This window comes from Protopterus annectens, chromosome 7.part0 (assembly GCF_019279795.1).
Source record: "Protopterus annectens isolate FY-2018-M chromosome 7.part0, PAN1.0, whole genome shotgun sequence".
In the NCBI taxonomy this organism is placed as follows: domain Eukaryota; kingdom Metazoa; phylum Chordata; order Ceratodontiformes; family Protopteridae; genus Protopterus; species Protopterus annectens.
The window spans coordinates 1,177,212,444-1,177,233,597 of NC_056739.1; the positions used below are offsets into that span (position 1 = coordinate 1,177,212,444).

At 42.8% G+C, this 21,154-nt stretch overlaps 1 protein-coding gene across 2 annotated transcripts in view; it reads left to right on the plus strand.

The window, feature by feature from the left end:
- Nucleotides 1–21,154, plus strand: part of RNF123 (ring finger protein 123) — a 4,282,987-nt gene that overhangs the window by 310,674 nt on the left and 3,951,159 nt on the right. For both annotated transcript variants that reach the window (XM_044077780.1, XM_044077781.1), the window contains exon 5: nucleotides 18,191–18,288. In XM_044077780.1, the coding sequence (XP_043933715.1) occupies nucleotides 18,191–18,288 (98 nt within the window). The remainder of the gene's footprint in view (nucleotides 1–18,190; nucleotides 18,289–21,154) is intronic.

Here is a 21,154-nt window from a genome sequence, read left to right on the forward strand (position 1 = left end):
CAAGTGTATCAGGTATGTTGTTTAGCCTTAAGGGCTGTCACTGTTCGGCACACTGGCTTTGTGAGCTATGTGTTGTACGTGTTTTGTTTTGGGGTAGCGGTTGCTTGGGTGTCTGCTTTGGTGGTCTCTGCTGCTGCTTAGGCAGATTTTTATTTAGAGCCTCCGAGTATGTTTTTGTGTGTTTGTGTTTGGTTTGCTGTCGTGGTAGGTCTATGTGAGACTGGAATCGTAGTGAGTGTGGTTTCCTTCTCCTCCTGACTGGTTACGCCAGTATTTAATTGAGAGAGCTTAGCCTCCAGCTTGGCTATATGGTTGCATCTCTCACATCTGTTGGAATTTGTTGGGAGGAGGAGAGGGTTGTCTGTGTACATGAGGCAGTTGTAACATTGCCTCAAGATTTCCAGATTCACCAGCTGGACCAGAGAGGAGATTGACAACTGACCTTTGGACATGCTAGAATAGTATTGGGAATTCCTTTATAATTGAAAAAAAAGTCCAGTGGGGAACAAGTTACTCAAGGGGAGTTTGTGAGGGTGTAGTTCTTTTAATTTTTTAGTGCTGACTTATATAATTGCTTTAGTGAGCAAGTGCCAGGTAACTTAAATAACATGTGTTACAGGTAACTTAAATGCAAAAATGACACAGTAACTTTCTTTCAAGTGAAACAAGGAAATAAGTACGGTAAGCAATGCAGATATTACTAGGGATCCACAGAAGCGCTGAAAAGCCGCGTTTTAGGTGGAATTAGCGTTTCAGGGAAATAACAAACAAACAACAAGCATACAAACAACGCTAGATTCAGCAGGCCTGGATATAGTCTATGCTACAGCAAACAAGGTATACCAATTTCAGTAAGAAACAGTTCAAATATGCAGGCACTATAAGCCTTTAACCAGAAATTCCAGCTCAGAAGTGCAGAGTCCAGCCTCTCCTCCCACAAGAGTGCAGACCACGAACCTTCTTAATGTAAAATAACTGGCCTGAAGCCCAAGTGCTTAAACCAGAACTAATACACTTTTAGAATAACAGACACTGAGCCCTCAATCAGCAGTTCCCAACTTAGAAGGATGTAAGCTACCTGTCCTGCCACCACAGTGCAGGCCACAAACCTTCCTAATGTAAAACAACTGGTCTGAAGCCCAAGTGCTTAATCCAAAAGACTTAGAATGATAGCTACACTTTAATCAAGTTACTACCAAGCAGTAATAAATACAATTGAATACTTTAAAGAATGCCTGGATTAGTTCTCAAATTATACAAACAAAGCTAGATTCAGCAGGCCTGGATCTAGTCTATGCTACAGCAAACAAGGTGTACCAATTTCAGTAAGAAGCAGCTCAAATATGCAGGCACTATAAGCCTTTAACCAGAAATTCCTAGCTCAGAAGGTCAGAGTCCAGCCTCTCCTCCCACAAGAGTGCAGACCACGAACCATTTTAATGTAAAATAACTGGCCTGAAGCCCAAGTACTTAAACCAGAATTAATACACTTTTAGAATAACAGACACTGAGCCCTCAATCAGCAGTTCCCAACTTAGAAGGATGTAAGCTACCTGTTCTGCCATTACAGTGCAGATCACAAACCTTCTTAATGTAAAACAACTGGTTTGAAGCCCAAGTGCTTAAACTAAAAGGCTTGGAATGAGTTACACCAAGCAGCAATAAATACAATTGAGTACTATTAAGATGACGCGAAAGCAAAATAAAGTAGGAAGAAACACAAATACAGTAAAAGCAGATACATTTTTTTTTTTTTTTTGAGTGAGCAAATGAGATGGGCCCAGGAGTTACAGGACAGAAACAAGTGCAAATGCAGGCCTTCAAATCAGAAAGTTGAGAGAGATTGAAGACCGCCCAAACGGCCAATAACTACAAATTCTGGGCCAGAACCACTCCTTATGTGGTAGACAGGTTACCTAATGCTTACCACTCCCACTGATAAGCTAGAAGGCTTCCCTCCAACACAGAAAGGCTTGGGGGGCTCAGAAGATTACAAACAGTCTTGGATACAGCAAATCTGTATCTGGAACACTAATTTCAGGAAAGGTAGGAAACAGGCTTACAATTTTTTTTTTTCAGAAAAGTATCAAAAACAGTAGTAAAAACAATTCACATGCAGTGCAAGCTGGCACACTTGAGTATGTAGCAATATTAGTCCACACACAGTTTGAAAAAATGTAATTAAATTAAAAAGGACTAAAAGCAAGTGCAGAAAGGGTTTATTAGATAGAATGTGGTAAAGGGATGGGACTGTGGGAGTGTCCTAGATCAAATCTACAGTGGGGCGGGCACTGCAAAAGCCACCAAATTTAAACTACAACCAAGAACGGGGGGCAGTTTCAACAGAGATGTGAGGAATCAGAGTGCAAATTATAAAACCAGAAAAATATATACTGATCTTTGTATATTTGCAAAACAGTAAGAAACAGATATCTAAGCAACAATTTAGCTCCATAATACAGAATAATACAGAAAAATGTACTCGGCTCTTTATATTTGCAGATAGTCTTATAAGGCTCTCTGTCAGTGCACAGGTTCCAATTTAAATGCAGGCTGTTATTAACAGGTCAAAATTAAGGGAACCTGGAGTTAAGCATATGGTTTCCCTTTTTTGGCCTTGCCTAATTCGGAAACCTTGGGTGCTGGGCCCAGCACCAGACCTATTTGTCCCACCCAGAAGGATTCATTCATCTGAATCTTCAAAATCTCAAATTCGCTGTATGGCTTCTCTAGGTTCAGTGATGGCCAGACATGCTACTCTCACTGCCCCAGTTCAACAAATTGTTCTAGCCTCCCACAAACCTTTGACTAGACAATTGTACATCAGCAAGTGGCAAAAATTATCAACATGGGTTACAGAGAGTAACCTCGACCTATATTCTGCATCACTTGATAGGGTCTTGGAGTTTTTAGCATCGCTTTTCGATGCAGGAGTGTCCTCCTCAACTGTACGAGTGCATCTAGCTGCAATTTCAAATTTTCATAATGGTCTAAATGATGCCGATCTAATGTCTCTCAAACTTTATAAAGCCTTTCTGAAAGGAGCCTTAATGTTCAGACCTCCATACAAAGACCATTCTACAACTTGGGATTTAAATCTGGTGCTACACTCTGTAATTAATTCCCCATTTGAACCTGCCGCAAATTGCAATTGAAGTATTTACCCAAGAAAACCTTATATGTTAAGTTGTCAATCTCGCCTTCATTCTTGCTGGATGGGTTCGGAGCCGATCCTCGGCTCCGACTCGGCCACTCTAAAAGCTCGAGAGCTAGTTCCACCGGCTTGAGGCTCCCCTATATCCCACAATGCTAGGCGGTAACTTCTCAGATCTCGTTTGCCGCTACAGCGATCGAGGTGTGTTCCTACCGGCTCAGGTTAGTTTTTTGGTAAAGAACTAGTTTCTTAGCCTTTTTCCCCCTTTAAAGTTAGTTGTTTCTTATTAATAGATAGTTTTAAGTTAGTTTATCCCTGTTCCGTTGACTTTCCACTCCCTTTTTTCCACAAAATCTTTAGATTTTTCCCTCGGGCCCTAGGCCCAGTCCCTCCCTTCCTATAGTGAGTGACTGTGTTTTATAGGGATTTTTATTTTTAACTACTATAATTTGTTTAAATTAGTTTTATTTCCCTCTAAGTGTAATCGGTGTGTGTGTGTGCTTGTGTGTTACACTTTCCCTTAGATATGTCTAAGGAATCAAAGGTCTCAGGCTTTAAGAAGTGTGACTCGTGCTGTCAGAAGATGTCTCTGACAGACTGTCACACTTCGTGTGTACTGCCTGGGACCTTTGCACCTGCAGGACTCATGTGCTGTTTGCCATGGCTTCAGCCCTTGAGTCCTGCAGGAGCGAAAAAATAAACTTATTCTAAGGGGCTTACTTAAGCCTGAGGGTCCCTCGACTCAGTCTTCGGGGAAATCCTCTAAGCCTTCTAGACCTTCGGCTCCAGTCTCTGAGCCGTCTTCTGGAGGCCCTAAAGCTATTCGAACATCGGCTCCGGCCGGAGCCGATGAAACTCTAATACAAGCCCCTACGGTGTCCTCGGCTCTGGCCGGAGCCAAGGAAAACATTACTCTGTCAGCTCCGATTATTTTATCGGAACCGACATCCAGAAAGAGGTCCCGCTCTCCATCTGTTGGCTCCGTTCACTCGGCTCCAGCATCACCATTGCTGTCTGAACGGAGCTATAGATCTCACTCTTCTAGGTCTTCCAGGTTATTGGACCATGACCTTCAGAGAGTAGTGAGTCGACTTCTTAAGTCCGAGGCATTAGCCCAGATGCTTCAAAGTCAGACTCAACAGTCGAGACCTACCCCTACCACTGAAACTATTCCTCCTGTGACTCTCTTGAGTTCGGAGCCGGGGCGGCTCGGACCCGAGACTATGGTGGCATCGGAACCGATACCTTTGTCTTCAGTTCCGTCGTCTGCTCCGATTTTCTTCCTTGGAAGAACCTCGGCGCCGGACTTCCCTCGTCGCCTCCGAGGGGGCGAGTGGCATCGGACCCTTGTCCGACCCCGCTCTCCCTCTCGGTGCTTCGGCACTGGTGAGTTCAGCTCCGACATCGGCCTCGGAGCCATCACTGTCGGTGCCGGGGGAGGTTTTCAGTTTTTCGGAACGGAGACTTCCGGCTCTGCCTGACAGGGGTGCCTTCGAGGTCATGAGGAGAGTGTTAGAACCAGGTTCTACTCCACAGTCGGTTCTTTCTGCCCCTCCCCCTATGGTGCTTCCGGTGATTTCGACTCACTCTCTCATCCCCGACCGTAGAGAGCCAGCTCCTCAAGTTTCCCCTGTGGGTATCTCCTCCTCTTCCGAGGCCTCTTCTGACCCTGTAGGAGAGCCCCCTAGGAAGAGGCAGTGTAAGAGGAAGCACATTGACTCCCCTGAGTCTGTCACCTCTGACACTGATTTAGAGGATTCTGAAGGTTCCCCTCGCTCCCCCTCTGAAGATGTCTCCTTCGCAGACATCCTTGAAATCTTAAAACAGAGGGGGAATTGGCCATCCCTCAACCCTTCAGAGGATGAATCAGTGTACCTTGAGACGTTTGGCTCTCGCCCTTCCACCTCCTGGGTGTCCCCTCCCTTTGACCCCCTTATGCAAGTGGTGGCAAAGAAGGCTTGGGCGGCTCCTGACTCAGTGGAACCCACCCCAGGAGACCATCAAAATTCATCACGGCCCCAAGGATAAAGAATTTCTGACCAAAGGCGTCTCTGTTGATGCTATGGTGGTGGCTGCGGCTACCAAGAAGGAGTTAGCTGATCCTTCTGTGCCTGTTCATCCTCCTAATAAGGAGTCTAGGTCGATGGACAGGTACGGGAAGCGGATGTTCTCGTCAGCGACCTTTACTATGAGATCGCTGAATTACCTGTGTCATTTTACTCTACTTCAGAGGGACGTACTCAAGGAAGCGAGTGAAATGTTGAAGGACCCAACAGCTGTGAGTTTTCAGGATAGGATGAACTCTCAGCTGGCTACCCTTAATTCTATAACCAACTCCTCCATGCGCCTCCTGTCATATGCGGCTGATGGAGCAAGTAGGGCTGCAGGTACAGGTGTAGCCTTGCGTAGGCACACCTGGATGCAGCTTTGTAACTTCGCGGACCCTTTTAAGGCATCCTTCACTAATTCCCCCTTTGATGGATCATCCCTCTTTGGTCCTCAAGTGAAGGAAACCCTGACTAGGTGCGAGACTGATGGCAAAACTCTTTCTGCCGTCTGAGTCCGTTTTTCTACTCCTTCTAGACCTTACCCCAAAGGTCAGAAGGGGGGAAAGATGTGGTTCCGTAAACAATCTCAAGGAGACTTGCCTGACGCACAGAGTCGATTCCCCTCTAGAGGCAGAGGGGGGAACAACAATGGTAGACGCCGCCCTAGAGGCAGAGGGGGCCCGCAGAATCAGGGCAGTCAAGAATCCTTTTCCGACAAGCCCTTTCAGCATCCCTGAGGTGTTGCCCGACTGTCCACCTTCGGAGGCAGTCGGGGGAAGGTTGTCACTGTACCCAAAAGCCTGGCTATTCCTAACTCAAGACAAGTGGGTACAATCTATAATTTCCGAAGGCTACAGAATCCCTTTCCTTTTCATTCCGAAGCTGTCCAAAAAATCCCTTCCAGACGTTCCACCCAGTCAAAGGGAGCAAGCAGCATCAGAAATTTCAAAGCTGCTCGCAAAAAGAGCCATTCAACCAGTGCCAGCAGACCAAGTAAGATCCGGAACCTACTCCAAATTCTTTTTGGTTCCAAAGAAAACAGGGGACTGGAGTCCCATTTTGGATCTCAGCAACTTGAACAAGTTTGTCAAGAAAACAAAGTTCCGGATGGTCACGCTGTAGTCCATTCTTCCCCTCTTGGGGCGGGACAGCTGGATGTGCTCTATAGATCTCCAGGATGCGTACTATCACATCAAGATGAATCGACGCTCCAGGAGGTTTCTCCGCTTCAGGCTGGGAGCCAGTCATTTTCAATTCAGAGCCCTGCCGTTTGGTCTCACTACAGCCCCCCGAGTGTTTACCAAATGCATGGCAGTGGTAGCCTCTCATCTGAGACGACAAGGATTCCAGGTGTTTCCTTATTTAGACTACTGGCTCCTTACAGCCCCCACCAAGCATCTTCTACTCCTCGCCAGAGACTACACCTTTCGAACATGTCAGGCACTAGGCATTTCAATAAACTACGAAAAGTCTGTCTTGTCGCCTTGTCGTGTTATTACTTTCATAGGCGTAAATCTAGACACAGTCAAGATGTCAGCCAGACTCACAGAGGAGAGGATAGCAGACCTACACAAACAGGTCTTTCTTATCTTGCAGACCAACAAGGTCAAAGCCAGACGGATCCTGAAAGTCTTGGGGATTATGGCGGTGGCTATCCCTCTTCTACCATTAGCACGCTTCTATATGAGGATTTTACAATGGATGCTCTTCACACAATGGTCTTACCAAAGCCTCCCAATGTCCCATCCTATTCGGATAACTCAATCGTGCAAGAATCATCTCTCTTGGTGGATCACATCTCCTCAGCTCCTCCTAGGGAGACCTTTCGTCCCTCCCCCTCCGGTTGCTACAGTGACAACAGACACCTCCCTGATCGGGTGGGGGGGGGGGCATTTCCAGGGCAGGACAGTCCAGGGCATGTGGCAACCGTTCGAGTGCCACTTGCACATAAACGTCCTAGAGATGACAGCAGTGCTTCTAGCGTTGCAAGCCCTACAAGACTCTCTTCCCAAGGGAACGATAGCAATCCAAACAGACAACATGTCTGTAGTGTGGTACATCAACAAACAAGGCGGAACCAGCTCTTACCCCCTATGTCGAGAGGCATTCAGACTGTGGCAATGGGCGATTTCTTCTCAGCGATTTCTGTTAGCAACGCACATCCCCGGGAAGTCCAATGTGATTTCAGACAAATTGAGCAGAGCTATTCTCATGCCTCACAAGTGGTCTCTGAACAATTCAGTTTTGGAGAAAGTTTTTCGAAAGTGGGGCAGGCCTTGCTGCTACTTTTTCGCTACTCCCCAAAACAGCAAGTGCGACGATTTTTTCACCCTCTTTCCCCAACCAGGCCACCCCAGCAGAGACGCTTTAGTACACGTTTGGCCCCAGGGACTTCTTTATGCCTTTCCTCCCTTCCCACTGATATCTCAATTAATTCAGAAAGCCATCGCTCAGAAAGCTTCCATGATCCTCATTGCTCCTTGCTGGCCTCGACAGGTTTGGTTCCCATTTCTTCACCGTTATCTGTTGGAACAACCTTGGCATCTGGACCCAGTTCCAGACCTCTTGACCCATCAGTCGGGTCAGTTGCACCACTCCCTTCCCTCTCTGAACCTCACAGCTTGGTTTCTCCAATTCCGACCTTAGCCAGGCTTCCTTTGATATCTCACTCAGTTAGAGATATCTTGATTGCCTCTCATAAATCTTCCACTCGAAAGATTTATCATAGCAAGTGGAAACGTTTTTCCTTTTGGGCACAGTCAAAGAATATAGATCCTTTCACTGCTTCTATTCAAACAGTTCTAGACTTTCTAGCCAAACTTTTCCATGCAGGTTCATCCCCATCTACCATTAGAGTTCAATTGGCTGCAATTTCGAACTTTCATGTTGGAGTCTCAGAGTCCTCTATTATGTCTCACAAACTCTGCAAGGCCTTTTTAAAAGGTGTCTTTCTACTCAAACCACCCATCAGAGATCCTCCTCCTCAATGGGATCTCAATTTGGTTCTGGCATCCTTAATTCTTCCCCCCTTTGAACCTGCGGCTTCATGTTCTATAAAATTACTTTCATGGAAGACATTCGTTTTAGTAGCTATCACCTCAGCTAGAAGAGTCTCTGAACTTCATGCTCTGTGTAGTCGACCCCCTTATCTAGTATTTCATAAAGACAGGGTGTCCTTGCGTACTAACCTGTTCTTTTTGCCCAAAGTAGCTTCATTGGCAAATTTGAACCAAACCATTGAGCTTCCTATTTTCTTCCCAAATTACTCTAATAGGTCAGAACAAAAGTTACACCGTTTAGATATCCATCGCCAACTTAGGTACTATTTAGACAGGACCAAACAATTCAGGAAGTCTGACCAACTGTTTGTTTCTTATGCAGAAGGTAGAATGGGCCTTCCAGTTTCTAAAGTCTCTCTCTCTCTAGATGGCTTTCTTCGTTGATTACCCTAGTGTATGAGATAAGACATCAACGGTTGCCATCCAAACCCAGGGCTCATTCAACCAGAGCTTTAGCCACTTTTGTAGCTTTCCAAGATAGGCTGCCTATTGATTCAATTTGTTCTGCAGCTACTTGGGCTTCTCCCCATACCTTCATTTCTCATTATAAGTTGGACTTGGCCTCCAGAGACCGAGCCAACTTTGGTTCCACTGTACTCAAGAGTCTGTTCCGATAGGCCACCCGGGACAATGTGCTAGGGACGCGGTCCCATCCAGCAAGAATGAAGGCGAGATTGACAACTTAACATTTGGAAGTTATGTACCTACCATAACGTTCCATGTTAGTTGTCTTCTTCTCGCCTTCTTTCTTGCGTCCCACCCTCCTTCCCCCTAGCCAGGACAGACCTAGAAGAGTTTCTTTCTTGGTTCCTTATGGAATTTTTATTGCTGGCCTTAGCTTTCAAACGAGATCTGAGGAGTTACCGCCTAGCATTGTGGGATATAGGGGAGCCTCGAGCCGGTGGAACTAGCTCTCGAGCTTTTAGAGTGGCCGAGTCGGAGCCGAGGATCGGCTCCGAACCCATCCAGCAAGAAAGAAGGCGAGAAGAAGACAACTAACATGGAACGTTATGGTAGGTACATAACTTCTAATTTTGGTTGCTATTACTTCTGCTAGGAGAATATCTGAGCTACAGGCCTTATCTTGCAAGCCTCCTTACCCAATCTTTCATAAGGACAGGGTGTTCTTCTGAGCAAATCCTTCCTACCAAAATATTGTCTGAGGCTAATATCAACCAGACTATATAACTTCCCGTAGTTTTTCCCAAATTTTCAGTCAAGGGTATGAATATTGTTTGCATTTGCTGGATGTTCATAAACAATTACATTTTTACCTTGACAGAACAAAAGAATTCAGAAAATCTGATCAGTTGTTTGTTTCATTCTCTTTGCTATTCTGGGTAAACCATTTTCTAAGGTTTCTCTGGCTAAATGGCTCAAGGACTGCACAACCTTCATTTATAACAAAAGGAAAGTGCAACTGCCAGGACCTGTAAAGGCACATTCTACAAGGTCAGTAGCCGGTTCTGCAGTCTTTCATTCCAGAGCTTCTCTAGATGATGTATGTGCAGCGGCTACTTGGGCTTCCCCACATACCTTTATTACTCATTACAAGCTGGATGTGGTCTCTAGGGGGCGAGCATCATTTGGCTCGATGGTGCTCATGAATGAACTTCCGTGAGACCTCCCAAGATTTAGGAAGATGGGGACTCTGTCCCATAGGCAAGGATTAAGTGAAGCTTGACATCAGATACAGAAGTTATGTCTTACCATGACATTCCATTTGTGTTGTTGATCTTCACTTGCCCTTGACATTCCCACCCTCCTCCTCCCTGTCTTTTGGGCTTCTTGGTGGAATGGATCTATCCCAATAGATTTTTTTTTCTTCCTTTTATGAATACAGATGTGGTCTCTGATCTTTTCTTACTGTCTGTAACTGTCTTGTGCTAACTAGATCTGTGATAATCCTTAGAGGACCATTATGGGTAAGGCTAAGCTCGAGAGTTTTTTGGAAGGCGCAAGTTGGAATAATGGCCCAGTTGGTTCCGAGATATGGAACTGAACCCACAGTCAAGGATAAGTGAAGATCGACAACACAGATGGAACGTTATGGTAAGACATAACCTTTTTCTGTGTTTCTAAGATGCTCCTATGCGTAAACCTGTTTTTGCATGTTTGGGCCAAGTAGTCCGTTTTTGTTTCTTGGATATTTCTGGGTTTGAGCAGTCTTTATAAGTGCTCTGAAATAAGGAATTCTCTTTCAGAAGCGAGTGCTTTAGTGCTTTCACTCACTTGATAGGAATTTGGAAAACTGAAGTTATACCTTTTAGATGCCTCAGCTGCATTTTCATTTGATCTGTAGACTGCTTTGATAAGAGGCATAAATTAGTTGATATTTCTCATTTTACAGGCCCTTTCAAAACATTCTGAATTTACAACTTTTGCTTTTCTACCTGCCCCTGTAAAATGTAAAATTCTGTTTCTTCTAAAAAATAAAAAGGATTGCCCTTTGAAGTCCCTTTAGTAATGGGCACAGACAGTGCCTCTTCTGTAGGACATTTTTTACAAAGTTGATTTTAAAACATTTGGGTCTGGTATTGTGGTACTGTGTTAAAATCACCCCCAGTACTTGTAGTTAAGTCCTCTGTCACTACCACCTTCTGCTGTCCTGGTCACCACTACTTTTTTTGCCTTAAAACCTGACTTTTAATGCCTTCAGGCAGTCCCTTGTATTCTCAGCCATAAAATATGGTAAACTGGTTTCTGTTCATGGGATTGATGGCTGCCATTCCAGAAGCCCTACCCTGGTCTTCATTAACCCAGGATGCCGCCGGTTATTTAGCCAGGACCACTTTTTATTGGAATCACTTACTGTATCCTTACTTTCACTGTTTCTTGTTGCAGTGCCACTTTACCTGGCACCGGCTTCTCCATCTGTTATATCCCCATCTTTGCTGTTGGCTGTCTGGAACATAGTTGCCATCTTTTTTTCCCAGCTTTGCAGAATTGAGTCTTTTCATAACCAGTGCTACTATGTTCCAAGCTGGTGTTCCCAGAAGTGATATGCTGAACATCAGGGATCCCGGTGCTTTCATTATTGGCTTGGAGTCTGTCAGGATAGGACTTCTCAACATCACGACTGCTATTGTGGCCTTACTTAACATCCTTGGCCCCAGTGATGTTTTCTTTGGCATCATCTCCTACAGTACCAGGCCCTACTGGTTTCCCAGGCTTGTGCAGCAGATTCCCCTTCAAAGTGCTTTCAGGCCACTGAACTGTTGTCTTCATCCCCTTGACAAACTCAGCAAGCAACCCTTTTTCCCTTTAAAAGGACCTTGGATCCCTTGTAATCTACATATGCAGTTAAGGAGACAAGAAAGTGTCTGTGTAAGATGAAACATTTAGAGCATGACTTGGATTCCTCCCATAGAGAATAAAGGTTAGCAGAGTCCTCCCTCCCCCTTTTCCCTTCAGATGGCTCCAAATTTGGATAAAGCTGTTCCAAATTATGTAAGGGGAACTGCCCCTTTAATCCTACTTTTCCCCATACAGTGTTGATTATGGAGGGCAAGAGGTTTCTCTTCACATTTCTCCTGGATAGCCCTTCCTTTGGTGGATTTCTTTCAGAATGCCCCCAGGTTTGCTTTTGGAATACTTTGCCACACTGCTTCCTGCCCCAATAAGGCAGACTGGATTTCATGCCTTGGAAGGGAGTGCATTTTTTGACATTAGCTCCTAAGCCAGGTATTGATGTGTTTGCAGTTGCTGTCCTTTAGGCTACCACCATCCAGAGCCCATGTTGTTTATCCCCTTGAAAAGATGTTAAAGGTTCTGGACAGATTTGAACAGTGTGCTTTTTTGTTTCCACACCTTTGTGTCTTTGAGCACTTCATTTTTTCTGAATTATAAGCTTTATTCTCAGAGGAGCTTGGCAGATGAACTGCAGTATGTCACCGAAGAGTTATTTGAAGGGTCACTAGAGGAAATAGTAGGGACCCAGGCACCTGTTTTGTGTGTTTTTTGTCAACCATATAGTCTGTATATTGTACAGTGCAATGAAAGAGCTACTAGAACAGCAGGATCTGATACTTCTTCCGTGGGCAGTCCTGGCTATCCTTAATGCAGTTTCCTTAGAATGCCAAGTCAAAGTTTCTTGACCCTTCCTTTAAGAGGTTGCCTCCTATATGTCCCTAATGAGGTAGAGCACCTTAAAAATATGAAATGGCAAGGGCAGAGCATTTCTACATGGATGTTAAGTTTCAATGTCTGCCTCATACCTTTTCCAGGATGTAAAACAATGTATGTGGTCCAAGTATGGTCAGCAGCAACAGGAAGGTGGTGATGACAAACAGCCTTCCATCCTTGTTTTCAGCAAGGATGTGGAGCTAGATGTCAGGGTGTGTGGCAATCTGCAGGTCCCTGCTGTCAGCATCAGGGCAGATCTCAGCAATCTTGACTTGTTGCTTATATGGCTTCTTCTGAAGACAGTCCAGTGAAGGTTTTCCCGATATGTGCAAACAGAAAATCTGAGAGGACGGATGGGAAGGGAGGCCATAATTCGAGGATGTGTATCCTCTTTTTATTGTTGACTTCACTTTGATTGTTGCCCTTGCTGGACATCCTACTCCAGGAGTCATTGGTAAGGGTAGGAGGTGCAAAACCTCATCAACAGAGGGTAACTCGGGTGGTTCCACATGACCAGAAAGGCTTAGGATGGTATTCCAAGTAATTTTCAGTGCCCAAGAAAACAAAGAACGCATGGCTCATTATGCATGATAGCTGCCCAAACCCATTTATTTTCATTGAAACCTTTCTAGTAGCCACTGTGCAGTCCATTTTCCCTGTTTAGCTGATGAAGTCTGTAGGTGCCTTTTAGACTTGCAAGATGCCACATAAAGATGGTCAGGATGTTTCTACATTTTGGTGTTGGGGCCACTTGCTCTCACCTCTGCTCCTGCGGTGTTACAAGCATATGCCGGTTGCTGTAGCCTACCTCAGGCTGCAGGGATCCATTAATTTTCCCTTATCTTTATGACTGACTTCTTACTGATTTGCCAGAGAGAAGCCTGTGCTCTCCCAACTGTTCTCCCCAAGAGTGACAGTGAACCTCACCAAAGCCTGATTTCTTTCTGTCCAGGATCTCACATTCATAGGGTATTCTCTAGGCCCAACTGTTTGTTAGCCATTTTGCTTCACAATGGGGTCCTGTCCCTGTAGCAAATAGTGTTAATAATATGCTCTTCCCAGGAGATACTCACAGCCATAGGTCTTATGCCACTGTCTGCCTTCATGATACATTGCGCCAGGTTCCTCCTTAGAATTCTTCAGTGGGCCCTTCAGATCTGGTGATCTCAGCATTCATACACTGTTTTGCATCCCATCTGGGTATCCAGTGCATATCATTTTTATTTGGTCTGGTGGCTGAATTCAACATATCTTTTCCTAGGAACCCCTTTCCTAGTACAGAATCTAACAACATTGATCAATTTGGGAAGGCATGTCAGTGGACGGCCCATCCAGTGGAAATCTGCACTCCTGGTATCCTGATTACACAACATTGTCTCATAGTTAAGGACACAGCTGCACCCCCTTCTAAACTTTAAAGACCGTCTTCCAATAAGTATCCTTTGCAGTCACTTGAACAGTGTGGGTTTAGTCTGTTACTTTAGTAAGCAAGACGTAATGTGGTCTTAATAATTCTTTCTTAGTTGACATGAGAGTGTGGCACTGTGCAATCAGTCCCATTGCTCTGTCTTGGAAATGGTTAATTTGGGCGATTCTGCCTCACTGGTTGATATACTGCATCCATCTCCTAAAGCCTCATAAGTGGTCACTTTTACGTAATTGGCAAGAATCTTTCACCTCTAGGGAAGATCCCAGTGTGTGACCTGTTTGCTTGTCCACCATTGCTAAACTTCCTCACTGTTTTTTTCCCCTGATTACATTTTGGAAAGGCCGGTTACAGGTGCACTAACCTTCCCATGGTGAATTGGCCTTATTTGCATTTTCCTTGTTTCTAGTGCTGACAGGGTTCATTTAGAAACCTATATGGTCAAAAGCCAAAATGTTTTTTGGTTCGGAGAGCTTTAGTTCTCTTTTTCTGTTATTGCTTTGAAAAACACTAGGACTGTGATCTTCCAGGATGCTACTGCCTCATCCAAACCTTCGTTTATTAATGTTGATTGACTGCTCTTAGTTTTCTTTTTGAGCAGCCAGTAAGGTTGTAGACCCTTTTTCTACTTCTTTTCCACTAGTCCTTTCTAAAGTCTTTCTGGTCAGTTATTCCTCCAGCAAAGTTTATTAGATGTCTATTTCTAGTTTCCATTCTGGTCTTGTTTCTTCTTTTCTGGCTTATTTGAAGGCCTGTAAGGCTTTGTGTGAGGCACCTTCCAACTTTGGCTTCATAGCCGGAATCATGTCCCTCTGTGGGATATTTCTGTTATACTTGACATACTTACCCTGCCACGTTTTGAACCTGCAGCCTCCGCTAAATTAAAGCTCCTGTCTTGGAAGACCCTCTCTGTGGTGATTATCACATCAGTCAAGAGATTCTCTGAAACATCCTTATCTTTTCTATAGAGTATAACACTTAGTGTAATCCATTTTCCATGATTCAGGCTGTAATTTAAATCAAAATATCAATCTGTCCCCCCTCCCCCAGTAAACATGCTGTGGTGACTATCTTCTTTACTTGCATATCCACAGACAACTTAGATTTTATGTGGGTAGAGCCAAATAATTTTGTAAGGATTATCAACTATGTATGTATTTAATTATTTTGCTAAACTTGAAACTAGGAAAGAAGGATCAGCAGTTTTTTATTGCTTTCTAAGCAAACTGTCCTATAGAAATGAGTACATATCTAGCCTTTTTCCATAATGCTACTTTAGATGACTTTTTTGCAGCAGCAACCTGATGTTCCTTGAAGGCTTTCAGGATGCACTGATATTTTTCAAGGTCCGGATCTTCTTTTGGGGCTGTCATGGGGGGGGTATGCTTTTGGGAATGGCCATCCAGGAGATTAAAATAGGACACTGTACTTGAGATTACTGAAGAGTGACATCATCTTATCAGATGTAAAATTTAAGATCTCACCATAATGGTAGATCTGGAAAAGAAAGTTCATTTTCAGTACTATTCTATCCTCCACTCCTTTCTTCTTATCACCCTTACCTTCTCCTCTGTCCTGCTTTTTCTTCTTACTTTCATAGCTTGCTGAAATTCAGAATCAGAGAGAGAAGGATGCATGGTACATGATGGGGAGACACAGTGTGCCTGCAGTGTCTGCACATGTTTATCTTGTAAGAGGATGTAATGCCTGCAGCATAAGTCTCACAGGCTGCAGAAGATCTGTGTTCTTAAAGATCTTCCATTATAGTATTTATATAACTTTTTTCTCCCTTAATTGGTTTCCAGACTGTCCTGTCTTCTCATTTTCATTGCAGTAGCAGAATACAAGCTAGAAAGGGTCCTGCATATGCTGAATGTGCACAGTTGGCTTGAGCTTTATATAAAGAGAGTACACTATATTAGGAATGGAGATCAGTCTTTTTGTCTCATTCTCACAGTGGTTAATAATTACATTGCTAAGTTCTGTGTCTTTTGCCATCCAGTAGTGAACCATAATTTGCAAAGTGGTACTGTCAAAGGCTACTCTACTGGGGAATAACTGCTTCCAGTATTTGCTTCAAAAATGTCTCCACTGCTGACATTTGAGCTATGGCCACTTGGTAGTTGATTGGTACCTTTGGTAAGCATTATTGTTTGGGATCTCAATTTTAAGAGTTGGTCCACCTTGGTGCTTCAAGACCCTGCCTTCTGAATCCTTGTATGTTGATTTCTGTTTTGCTGCACCCCCCCCCCCCCCATTTTGGAATGTTCCCATTAGTTATCCATTGCAGACAAAACAGAATGTACTTAACACATTTTCAGACCAATCTCTCAGGAGGTCTTTTGCAGTGGATGCTCATTATCTTTTCACCATTTCCCTTTGTTCGTTTGCATGGTCCTCACTAGTTTCAGGAGGGACTTTATTATAAATTAGGAAACTGTATGATTTTTATATTGTAGTCTGTTTTTCTTGTGTTGTGTTTTGTGCTTGCACAGTGAATTTGGCTACCTTGAAGAGCATATGGTCTGGACATAACCTTTTTTCTGAGCTATTGCAACTTGGTATGTCCTAGATTAAGATGCATGTGCTCCGAGTGTGAGGAGATTGGAGAATACTGATCTTTGCTTACTCATTGGAGAAAACATTTTCCTAGATCTTATATCTGTGAGTGCATACTCTACAGCAGATATCAAAGATGCTGCTGTATGAAGGCATGAATCGATTTCCCTTCCCTCCATCTGGTTAGGACTAGCTGTTTTGCTTGTTTACTGATCCTCATTCATGCTACTATTGCCTGGTTTAGGAAAGAAATGAAAAGGGACATGGTAGATGGTGTTTATTGTCTCCATCGAGAGAGAGAGGGAATATCAAGATAAAAGGTGGACCCTCATAAAAGTGAGTGCAAAAAAAAACACAGGGTTCATCAGTCCTGTATACGGTTCTTGCTGCAGAGCCTTTCCTTGAAGAAATAATTGTAGTATAAGCACTTATATAAGCATGTGTGTTACAGCAGAAAGAAAGTAGCTATGTAGTTGTGCCTGCAGTGCAGATGTTGGATGTTTTGATTCAGGTTTGCATAGTAATATTTCCTCAGAGTTTCATCTGAAGAGAGTGAGTAGTCCGTGATCTGTTCTGTTTTCTCAGGAAAGGAAGAGAAGGCAGGCTCAGTATGCTACTGCTAGTTTTGAGGAAATGAGAAGGAAGCGGGCAGTTTGTAGGTGGCTTGGGCCGATGAGTTATATGGCAAGTATGGGAGGACATTTTTGGCTGTGATTCCATCATGTGATGTACTGTGAAGGGGAAAAAAATACTGGCTCAGGGGTCTGGCTAGCTGGCTGCACTACCATAACCAACATTTGAAGGAAGTGAATGTTGATACTAATTCAAGAAATTGGATTTAGGATTACCCTGAACCTTTGTAGTCGTCCAAGTGAATATACTAAGCATTATTTAGGCACCCCAGAATGAAGAGGTGAGTTATTTGTTTGGCAGATGGTGACTGATGAAGGAGAACATAAGGTAGTAGGGGGTTATTGGCTGCAGCAGTCTATTCTCTTGAAAAAGAATTGGGTAAATATGTGTATAGGTGGCTATAGTGCATCAAATCTTTCATATCCAAAATGAAGGAATTTCTCCTAACACACACACAAAAAAACACACACACAAATGCAAATGCTTCAAGGAGAGAGGCTAGAAGTAGTGCAGTTTAGTAGAACTAATGATATCATATCTCCAACTACAAACTATTCATTTGAGCTTTCTTGCTGTAAATATGCACCTATATTAACCTGTATACACTAGCATTAATTGCCATATTGTTTTGTACACTCTGTTGTGATTTAATATTAATAACCACTATGATTTGTGTATGGCCATTTAGGCTGCTTTTGTGTTACACTTCAACTCATGGTAAGATTACCTTAAATGCCGAAAATTGGCTTGTATCATTGCTTTATTTATTAATAATAAAAGCATTTCTCACATATCTTTGGAACAAAGGCAAAAATACTTTGTACTGTTTAGGGTACATCTCATTAGTCAATTCTGTATGTAAGTACCACTGCATAAATTCAGTTAGTCAAAGACTTTAATCTTATTTATACCTAAACTGTACTAATGAGTAAAACTCTCTCTTTGTATTAATTCTTACTGAACTGCTTTGTTCACTTAATGTGCTTTGTGCTTGGAAAGGGTCACCTGAGTAGCTCTCCTACCTGGTAAACACGCAGAAAAATACATAAGTAAATGAAATAGTGTTTATATTTTATATGTTTGCATAATTAAAATTGAAGTATTGTATGAAAGGTGAAGCTTTAGTGGAGGCTGTTGGCTGAATGTCTTGGTTTAGCAGACACTGTTAACTCTTCTTACTTTTTAGATGGGGCTGTGGAGGGACGTCTTGGTCCATCTATTGTTGTTCTTGATCATAACACAGGCTACGAAGGTCTCCTCCTTGTCGATGATGACCTACTTGGGGTAAGCAGTTAGAGGCAATATGAATTGAGACACTGATTGTTTGGGAGACTTTACTGTCCTCATGTGAAAAGGTTGCAAAGGCTTCCTGGTAAAAATAGCAGTAAGTGATAATTCTGTTTATCTTCAGATGTGTGCATATTCTACTATTTTGAACAGCAGTGTGTTAATATCAGAAGTTCAGCATGTAAAAAAAAAAAATCTTGTGCAGCCACATGTATTCATAAACTATACTCGCAGTATATGCTGATAGATATTTGTCACCACTCTCCAGAGAAAGTTTGATCCAACAGTAGCCACCAATTATAGCTTTCTTTTCTTTTCTCTTTTTTTACCCATGCTACCTTCTGCTTCTTGATCTCTGTTTTGACTGTTTGGCCCTTTTTTCTCCATCTCTGGCTGAGGGCATCATTCAGACAGCCATTCAGGGCAATATGAGAATTTTGCAGTATAGATCTTTAAAGTTAAAAGTATTAAAACAAACTCGAATCTTTTCCTTTTATTCCTAGTGCTGCAATCTCAGAGACATTATTCAGTGTAATAGGCATTATTACCACAGCCTACAGAATGCAGAGTCAGTTTTAAGTTGTTTATTTCATCAAAACAGTCATGACTAAATGGGCAGTATTTCCCATTTGTATTGCAGAGTTATATGTACAATGCATACTATGTCTGTAGCTAAATTGCCCAGAGCCTGAGTATCAGTAGTATTTGTGTTACCCATCATGTTAGTTTTAAGCTGATACCTTCCAGTAATTTGTGGTTAAAAGAGCCATGTTAGAAAGGTGATGTCATATACAGGGAATATGGCTTTAAAAAAAAAATGTTTAAAACCAGTAAACAAAATCTAACATTGCCACATAGCCAGTGGCATAAGACGAGTCACAGACCTATTACAACAAAACCTTCTAAAACCGCACTTTTTGTTTTCAGTGCAATAATTCTAACCATAGCCTAATATCCGCTTAACTTTAATATGCTAATTCTATGGTTGCTTAGCTGTGGGACAAGGGCTAATCTCCATTATAATGACAATTTGATTTCTGTAACATGATAATATGGTCATTCGTTGTGAGAGTAATTTGCCCTTTTTTTTTCTCAGAAATTGCAGACTGTAGTATTCTAGGACATGATCTAATGCTGTCTTGCCTTGCTTAACATGGTATTGCAGTTAGTAATGCAGATTAGAACAGGCAATGAATGCTGTTCTTCTTCTTCTTCTAGTCTCTTTCAGCTTTTCTCAGTTAGGAGCCGCCACAGTGGATCACCTGTCCACTTATGATTGGCAGTGGATTTTTATGGTGCCGAGTTGCCGACGTTCAGTTGATTGCAGGGAGGACATGCAGACTTCACACAGAAGGAACTCCAGTCAAGAATCGAACCAAAGAGCCTCTTGTTGTGAGGCGACAACGCTAACTGCTGCACCACCACGTACTTCATACTTATACTATCGGGTGTTTTGGAATTGAAAGGAAGGGAGCAGAGACCATGGAGCCCAAGCTGATATTAAGCACATTTTTTTGGTTTTATGTATCTTTCTTCCTCTTGGAACTTAAATACACACAGACACTTCTTTATATTTACTGTTTTGAGTTCTATTTTTTCATACTTGAATTGTGCTCTGCTGCATCCCCCTGTCCTTCAGTTGGACGATGAATTACTGCATTGTTGTGATTGTCTTCATTGTATGTTGTCATTTTGCTTCCTGTTTAGCTTAAAAGATTTCTGCGGAAGGGTCTGCATGCTCCATTTATTTGAGAACCACATAAATGAATGGATTCTAATTGTTTTTTTTTCCCTCCTTCCATGACTTCCTGATTCAAGCAAGTAAAAATACAGTACAGCTGCTAATATTACATTACAAATGCAGCTATTCTTCCAGCATTAAGACAGCTAAGGACTAGTAAAAACTGTGATTAACAGAATGTTCAACACATTCAGTCTAGAAGTAAAATAATGGAGCAGTGTGAGTATGAGTGATTAACTCAACTTGACTGTAAAAAGGATTGCATATTTTAGCGAACTTTTACGAAAGGTGGGACACGATTCAAAAAGGCTTTGTTGCTAGATATCAGTTTTGCTTTGGGCTGTCAAAGAAGGCAACCTAACTCAAATAACAAAATGGACCAGAAAAGCATGGCAGTGTACACTAAGGTTCTTTCTCAAGACTGGCAGTAAGCCACAAAGAGAAGCTTGGCTAGCAGATTTACCTAGCCCCCCCCCCCCCACACACACACACACACAAAGTGAACTAGATCACATTAATCCTTTTTCATATGTGACCTTGTAATGTCAGAAAAGTACAAACAGCAGTTTGCACACATCAGTATGGCATTATACTGTAAAAACGATACCATTAACAACAAAACAAATCATGTGATTCCCATAAAAAAAAAAGATCCTTTCTTTAATATTTCAGAATGATCCATGTAAGAGGTATCACTCAACTTCAGAATGATTTCACTAAAAAAATGTTTATGCAAGTATGGCTTAACATTTGCAGGAGACTTCACTTTTGACGTTTGTCTTTATGGCTGTGTTGAAACTTGTCAGGGTAGTCTTGGGTGTACTGTCAGGTCATGTTCAATATATTTGGTTTAGAAGTGAATGGTGCAAACATTGAGAATACCCTGGTGGTGCACTGAAGAGTTTCACATTAATGGCTGGGTCATTCTCAACTTTGGTGCTTGATTTGATTTGCTTGTTGGATCCATCCCTTTTGTGTCACTTACAGTGAACCATAGGTTTAGCACTCCAAGAAGCAAACAGCTAATGAAAAGCTTTACCCAGGTATATATATAGGTAACCACAAGACCCTTGCTTGTGTCACTTACTGATGTTCCCATTAAGGGGCACCAGCTATAAAGAA